The sequence below is a fragment of the Vicia villosa genome, unplaced genomic scaffold, assembly GCF_029867415.1.
Source record: "Vicia villosa cultivar HV-30 ecotype Madison, WI unplaced genomic scaffold, Vvil1.0 ctg.000756F_1_1, whole genome shotgun sequence".
Lineage (NCBI taxonomy): Eukaryota > Viridiplantae > Streptophyta > Magnoliopsida > Fabales > Fabaceae > Vicia > Vicia villosa.
In genome coordinates, this window is record NW_026705338.1 from 388,237 (window position 1) to 397,276 (window position 9,040).

The 9,040-nt window shown below is 29.1% G+C and overlaps 1 protein-coding gene across 1 annotated transcript; it reads left to right on the forward strand.

The window, feature by feature from the left end:
* Nucleotides 1-4,550: 4,550 nt before the first annotated feature.
* Nucleotides 4,551-8,720, forward strand: LOC131630972 (uncharacterized). Its single transcript, XM_058901715.1, has 4 exons — nucleotides 4,551-6,146; nucleotides 7,098-7,244; nucleotides 7,647-7,763; nucleotides 8,006-8,720. The coding sequence occupies exons 1-4, from the start codon at nucleotides 4,728-4,730 to the stop codon at nucleotides 8,624-8,626; spliced, it is 2,304 nt and encodes a 767-aa protein (XP_058757698.1). The 5' UTR covers nucleotides 4,551-4,727; the 3' UTR covers nucleotides 8,627-8,720.
* Nucleotides 8,721-9,040: the final 320 nt, after the last annotated feature.

A 9,040-nucleotide genomic window follows, 5' to 3' on the forward strand; every position in this document is an offset into this window, starting at 1 on the left:
TCAGAAATATAAAAATTATTATATTAACTAATTATCATAAAATTCATTTTTACTTATTGTTTGTTCTATTTGTATATAATAATTATTTATAAATAGTGAAATAATATTTTATTTTGAAGCATTACAATTCAATAATATAATGTTATATTTTGACATAATAAGCTCGAAAAAATAATATGTTTTTCAAAATTTTAGAGTCAATAAACTGTAGATATTTTCTCAACTTTCTTCAACTTGCTCTATTCCATTGTAGAGTCAACAAATTGTCTTACTACCAAAAAATGATGTTTTTTTCTCAGATTAATAGTGATATCTTTTGATTTCTATGTAATTAAAATAATGATTATAATTAAATTGGGATATTTCTTCAACTTTATTCAACTTTTCATATTCCATAACTACTCCACCACTCAATAAAACTTTTATTCTATTTGGATGTAATATTTATAAATAAATAATTAAAATAATATTAAATATTAAAACATTTGTAGTCAATCTTTAATATGTGAAATTTATATTATTAGCTCTAAAAACTTAGTTCATTTTAATAATATATATAATTTTTGTCACAACATTTACTTATATTTGATTAAAAATAATTAGTTGACCAATACGAGAAAAAAATTTATATTAAGGTAAGATTTTATTAAAAATAATTAGTCAATATTTTTATTGGTTATTATTATTATTCATTTTATAGATATAAACATCTACCTGAAGAAAACAAATTTCATAATTCTATATTTCTTTACTTGGTTAAAATATATTCCATAAATATTCATCATTTGCAATACTATGAAATTATTATATTGAAGATAAAATTAAATATGTTTTAATTACAATACAAATATTTAATTAGTATTAATTATAATAAATTTTAATTGGTGAAACTGAAAGTTACAATTTTTTTTTGTAACATATGAGTTATTGTCTTTTTAATAATCATTCTTATGTATATAAATACATAATTGGTTGATGAGTTTTACATTTCTGTACTATATATTTTGTCGTAGGTCTTCATCATTCTCTTTAAACAAGGTTGACACAGTACTTCATTTTCTATTTTGTATTAATATTCTCCTTTCTTTTCATATGTTTTAACTATTATTTGATTTATATGACAAGTAACTCAACATATTCTATCGTAGTAATTATATATATTTCAACTATTTTTTTGTTGTTGTAGATCTGCATCCTCTTTTACCCAAACAATAATAAGGTACCTACTTTTTTTATGGATATTTTTATTTTCTTTTCTTATTATTGACTATGTCTTAACTATTCTTCAATTTATATGGCAGACTTATACTTAATTTGCTCTATTGTATCAATTATCTAAATATTTTAACTATACAATTTTGTAATAATTTTCTTATAGGATTTGGTGATGTAGATCTCTACTATTTCTTGCGGATGTAAAGAACAAAGAAGAATTATTTTGTTACTACTTTTACATTCTTATTATTTGAGAAACATGTGAAAAATCATATAAGTATCTGTCTCTAAGCATAATATATTGAAGGCCTTTAATTAAAAATGAATGATTTTGATATAGTCATTCTTGATACATGTTATTGTAATTGTATTATAGAAAAATATTAATGTATTTTAATGATCATCAAAATATTATCTAATAAATTTGTATTATTTCTTATTTGCAATATATAATTTAACCTATATATTGTGATTGTTAATTTTAATCATTTTGTTAGTTTCAATGAATATGTAATATTTAATTTAAATAAGATCATATATTAGTTTATTTAAATATATATATATATATATATATATATATATATATATATATATATATATATATATATATATATTGTGATTTATTTTGTCAAAACAAAATGGTTAAATATTTCAGTAATAAACCCTTATAGTATTATTATTTTGGGATACAAACCCTGATAGTATTTAGATCAACATAATGGTAATTAAAGTTATGAAAACTAATAATTGTGTAAATTAATAAGATATTAAATAAGTTATAACTTATATTTATAACTTTTAAAAAGACGTAATTTTACTTATTTAATGATACAAATACTACATAATTTTCTTTATATGTTAGATTTCCATACAAATTTCCATATTCCTATGTTTTATAAAAAATGTAATAATTTTTTAAATTATTTTATATTTCATTGTTTTTTAAATAATTACATAAATATTTAATAAATTTTATGTATTTAATTTAAATCCATAAATATTACAAAAATTTCTTAATTAATATTTTTATAAATTAAAATTATAAGAGATTAAATAAATAAATATATATATATATTTGTATCTTTTAAGAATACATGATTTTTACTTATTTAATAGGTATAAATACTATGTAATTTTCTTTATACATTAGATTTCCTTATACTTTCCATATTCCTATAACTTCTCATATGTTTAATAAAAGATATAATTGTTTTATGTTAGAAATATAATTTTCTTTAAACAAAAAAAATTTAGAATGAGAATTCATATATATATATATATATATATATATATATATATATATATATATATATATATATATATATATATATATATATATATATATATATGGCTAGGGTTTTTTTAGAATATCTATTTTAGATATTTAATATTTTAGAAATGATGGTTTTAACATAAGGATACCAAACAACAAATAATTAAAAACTCGATTAAATTTGATAACCAATCAAATTTCGAAAGTCGGTTTTAGAATAATAGTAAATTAAAATCAGTTATCACCAATTATTAGTATTCAATCAAATCACGTTTAATTAATGTTTAAATTTTTACGTTAAAAAAAATAAATAACTTATTCAATGAAATTTTTTTTTTTTTTATATAACGGTTACTAAATCACAATAACATTCATTTATCTCTCAATTTATATATCTCACTCAAATTATAATATTATTCTCCATTTAAAGGAAGATACTCATAGCAGCAAAATGCAACATTAATTTCAATTATTTCTTTATGTTTTCTTTCATTTTATATAGGGTTAAATATATTTTTGATTCCTATAAATATTTTTAAATTTTATTTTTAGTCCCTATTAAATAAATAATATATTTTAGTCCCTATAAAATTTTTATGCATGCATTTTTAGTCCCTACTTTTTTTAAAAATTTTGAAAATTATTTAATTACCCTTAAAATTTTAAATTTTTGAATTATTTTTCCATACGTGTTTAGAATATTATAAAATATTTTTTTACCAAATTATAGAATTTTTTATAATAAGAATTAAATATGAACTTTTTAAATTTCAAAAGATAATGATAAAAGTAATGCAAATCTCAAGGAACTTTTATAACATTTTTAACATGTCTGTAAAATAATGATTCAAAAATACACATCGGTTTAACAGTAGAACTAAAATTACGTGCATAATAATTTTATAGGGACCAAAATATGTCATTTTTTTAATAGGGACTAAAAATAAAATTTGAGGTATTTATAGAAACCAAAAACATACTTAACCCTTTTATATATCAACCATATGATTGATCTATTTTTTATAATTTACTATTTCAATCCTAATTTTGATTTTTTTGTTAAAGATTCATATATTTTGCAGATTTGTAAAATGAAATGAAAGATAATTCTTATGACAAGAACAATTGGCTAAAATGAAATATAAGTATAACAACTAAAATCAGGAGTATCATAGGCAAATAAATACCATAAAAATTGAAGAAAGTAAATGGACAAATGTTTCTCTTTCCTTATTTTTTTTAAAAATTTCTTTTTCATTCCTAATATTAAAATTTTGTTAAAGATTTATATATTTTGCAGATTTATAAAATGAAATGAAGATAGATGTTATTACGCGTATAATTTTGATAATGAAATATGAGTATAACAACTAAAATCAAGAGTATCAAAGGCAAATAAATGCCATAAAATTTGAAGAAAGTAAATTGATAAATTTTTCTCCTTAAAATGTCCTTTTTTTTTATCAACCATTTATAATTGTAAGGTCATGATTATCTTTATGTAGTAAGAAATTTTACTATTTAGTTTTTTTTGGAAAAATTTCTACCATCAATACTATTTAAAATAAATAATTTATTACTTAGATTATTATTTTATATTTTATTTGAATGATAATATATTAAATTTTTTAATAATTAAAATCTTTAATTTAAAATAAAAAACAAATACAAAACATTTTATGATTAGTAACCGCGCAACGCGCGGATCACAATCTAGTTTTAATCATAAAAATTAGATAGCCAGAAAACCCTATCCTTATCACAAAGCATACTAGCATGAAAATAATGATCAACTACCTTACTAATCTCTCCTTCCTTTCTATTATCTAGAAAAGGAAACGAAAATCTCCCACATGTATACAAATAGATTTATGTTTGACTCAAAATGTCACCCATTTATCAAACCACATTTATTCAATACAACAATTAAAAGCACAATTTATTGAAATAAAAACAACTAAAATCAGAGTAATAGTCTTGTAGACGGTGGAATATTTTTTTGGTTTTTCATTTTTCAATTTGAAATTACTTTTGTCCCCACCAATAAACCCTATTACATCGCCACGCTACCTAAACACTCTTTCCTCCACCTCCCCATAAAAAGGCGCCATTCGCTTATTCCTCTTTCTCTTCTATCTCATTTTCAAATCCCTTTTTCAATTTCCATAACAACATTCTCATTTCTAAAACCTTCTCACTCTCTCTTCTCTTCTCCTCTAAAACCCTAACCACCTCCACAATGCTCCCTCACTCCTACACCCTAGATTCCGTTTCCAAATCCCAGGAACTCTTATCCACCATCCAATCCGCCACCTCACCTTCCCAAATAACCTCCCTCTGCACCTCCATTGAAACCTTCCTACACTCTCACTCACCCGATCAATCCCGTCACTTCTTCTCCCTCGCTTTCCCAACCCTAATCTGCAACATCTTCGGCTTCGAAAACCCTCGCGCCGCTTCAACTTCACCTTCACCTTCATCCAACGGTTGGATCAGCAACCCCGAACTCGACAAAACCCTATTCTCTCTCCTCTCCCCTTCCGGCACACTCGCCACCGCCATCTCCGCCGTCGACCGTCTCTCCCTTGTCAAATACCTCTTCCCCGCCGAACGTCTACCTCACTGGTCCCGCTCCCTCTCCGATAAACACAATCTCTCCGATCTTTGTCCTTCAATCTTCACCTCTTCATCCTCCTCCTCGCAAATTCAACTCAATGTCTTTCAATACTTCTTTTTCTGGTTCGCTTATTACCCTGTCTCTAAGGCTAATTCGATTAACTCCGATCAAGTTTCCGTCAAGACAACCCCCGGAAAATTCAGGTTGGAAAACTGGAAATCTTCCATCCCTGGTTTCTCAGCCTCCAAACAGAACATCTCTAACAAAAAACCCTACTACGACCTCTACACGCGTCTTCTCTACGCGTATCTCCGTGCAAATGTTCCTACCTCCGATTTAACCTCTCACCAACCCTATCGGAGCTCCATTCTCCATTACGGTTCCAGTCATGACGCAACTGTTGCGGATAGAGCCGAGTTTGTTGTCAACACGCTGATTCATTTCTGGCTTGTTGACAACGATTTCTCGCCGTTCCCTGTCAGTGTTTGTAAAGCTCTTGGAGTTAGTTTTCCGTTTGGAGAAATGCCTCCGACGCCGGGTTTAAGTAAAGTTGTTAAGTTGTTTGTGAGGTATTTGGGTTTGAGTACTGTAACTGCGTTTCGTGAGAATGGAGATTCTGGTTCTAGTTATAGTCCTAGTGTTAGGTGGAGGACTGTGGAGGTTTCTAAGAACAAGGATTTGGGTTATGCCTGTTGGAACCAATGTTTGCAGAGGCCTTTGTATAGGTTTTTGTTGAGGACATTGTTGTTTAGTCCTATGGCTGTTTCGGTTAAGAATGTTTCGGAAGTGTTTTCTATTTGGATTCGATACTTGGAGCCTTGGAATATTAAGGGGGGTAAATTTAAAAAGCTGGATGAAATGAATGGTGAGAAAGTGGAAAATTCTGTGCCTGAAAATGGAGGTGGTGGGTTTACATCGCATTGGCAGGATTATGTTCTATCTAATTATCTGTACTATACTTCCTTGGTTATGCATTTTATTGGATTTGCTCACAGGTTTCTTCATAGTGATGTTGAAATTGTAGTCCAGATGGTCCTCAAGGTTTGTTTCTTAACCCTGTTCGATTATGTTTGTTGTGTTTGCAGTTTACTGCCTTACTGCTCTGTGGCTATTATTTGTCAATGACTAGTTTCTGCTTAGGATATTTTGTGGATAGTGTTAGAGAACAACTGCAAATGAATCATTTGATTCTCACTAGTTTGTGTGTATGGATTGATGAAGATTGTGAATCTTTGGAAAAACTGGGGAATGATGTAACCTGTAAGCATTAGAATGCAGTTATCGATGTCTATGTCTAATTTATGTCTATACCTTTTCAATTGCAAGCCTTGAAGGGAGTTCATTCTTGAAGGTAAAAGTTGAATTTAACCATCACTTAGTCGTTTGCTTTTGGTTGATCTCACCCTTATACCATATTACACTGTAGTATACCCTATTAGACTTAATAGAAGTCTTGGCAACTCAAACTCTGGATGCAAGAGACACACTGTACTATTAGTTGACTAAGCATTTTTATCTTGGATTGATTATTTTTAACTTCTGCAAGTCTTTCACGGTTAAATGTTGGTTTTTGTAACTTAAAATTAGAAGGAAAATGGACATTATTAGTTCAATAGTTGTACTCATGTATTATACATTAATTGCTTAAATATGGAAAAAGGAATTTATAGTCCATTGTGTTACAACACAAAATTGGCGTAAAAGATAAGTGTACAAAATGTTATGGATCACAACAACCAGATATTTGTGGACTTGCAATTCTTAATTTTTAGATGACTTTATTAATATATTCTTTTTAAGGATTTAAACACATTGAAATATTACATTCAGCTAGAAATTTTTTTGCATTTCTGTTCATGTTAGACCTGTTTGGATAAAGTCTGGTTAAAAATGTGCAAATTTTCTGTAACGATTTGATTATGCCTGTCATTCACAAACAACCTCATGAAGTTTAGCTGAATGGATTTTTCACTTTCTAACCTTCTTTTCCAGGTGTTAGACACATTGACATCATCCAAAGAGCTCATTGACCTCTTGAAGAATATGGATACCCTTTTCCATTCCAAACAGACTGGCTTGGGCAAACCAATGTTGAATAACTTGTACAGATATGTTCCTATCATCCGTGAACAGCTGCAGGTGGTTTGAATTTCTCTTCTGATTTTTAGGATTTTTCTGATTCCATTATCTGTTAATTTAGTGATTAGTTTTTGCTCCTTAATGTAACTTTTTACCCTAATAGTTGACCCTATACCTACTACTGATTTTCTTTTTCCTTTTTTCGTTGGTCATATATTCTAGTATTTGATGTCTCGAATCATCGCACTCCTTTAATTAGTTCAAAGTTCATAGCTGGTTTAAGCATAGTATTAAAAGCACATTCTTTCTTTTTAGCATTGGTTAAAGTTTTTTTTTTCTTTTGAAAAAAAAAATCACTTCTACAAGTTTTTAGGTAGTGTCTACAAGCTTTTGAAGATAAACTTGGAATTTGAAATACTAGAAACTGATTTCTAATTATTACTAATATACTGCTTGTTTCAGGACTGGGAGGATGGTTTATGTGAGACTGATGTTGATGGTTCATTCTTGCATGATAATTGGAACAAAGATTTGCGATTATTTGCTGATGGGGAAGATGGTGGACAACAGCTCCTTCAGGTCTTACATATTTTTTATGCTATCCTTATAAATTTGTGTTTCAAACTATTGTATAACATAATCAATCAATTGTCTATTAGCTGCCTAACATAACTCTGCTCTTTTATATGAGGACTTGAGACCAGCTATGTGAAGTTTGGTGACATAGCACTACATTTGTCACTCTTGCGTCGTGTTTCTAGTACCATAATATATGGTATAGGTTGTTATCTTCTCATCCACTTTTTTTCTTCTTCCTGCAGTTGTTTATTTTACGCGCAGAAGCTGAGTTACAAGCTATATCCGGTGGTAATGTTACACGCAGCCTAAAATGCATAGACTCATTGAAGGAAAAACTAGGGTGTTTATTTGATGGGAGAGCTATAGAGCCATCTTCAATCTCTCCCGAGCGAATTCAGCATCAACAATCCCGTGATGAGATATTCAAGCCTAGAAGGTCTGGCAATCGCATGTATACAGATATTAAATACAAAGGTGACTGGATGAGGCGTCCCATATCCAGCGATGAGATTGCATGGCTTGCAAAAGTGCTTGTCTGGTTGTCTGATTGGTTGAATGAGAATCTTGGATTAAACCAATCAGAGATCAGTCTTAGATTAAATGAAACAAACAACAGTAAGTCAAGCTCCACGTGTTCCTATGTGGAAGTATCAACCGATGTTACCCATATATCCGGTCCTTCAGAGGTCCTGAAGGCTTTTCTCTGCACAATCTGTTCTTGGTTTCTCTTTGTTGGTGCTGCTTGTCTGGGTTTCATGCGAAAAAATGGTTTGAGGGTGAATTTAAGGATTCTAGCCTCTAAGAAAGTTGTAATGGTTTTTGTTTTATATGCTGTTTTCAACTTACTCAAGAAATTATTTTGAGCAATCTATAGCATGTAGGGAAGTGTATACATCAAATATACAAAGTATATAGAGAAATGTAGAAAGTACGTGTAAGGAATTTTGTTACTTTGAAGTTATGCCAATTTACAAGTGGTTTTGAATCCAAAATTATGTCAGTTTGGTATTTTGCTTAACTAGAATGCTAGTGAGAAATAGCTAGCTGCACTTTGTCTTGCCCAATTATTTAAAATGTCCATACTCATTAGGTTTTTAGCAGTGGACAGAAACTGCTGACTCACCTGGCCGTTGGAGGCATGGCGGGCGATCAATTGTTGCTTCTGATTGAATTTAAGGGCGGAGCTGGTTGGGGGGGGGGGGGGGGGGGGGGGGGGTGTTGTTTAGACCCGCTTGCACCTGACCGTTGCCATGTTTAGACCCGCATGAGACATGTAA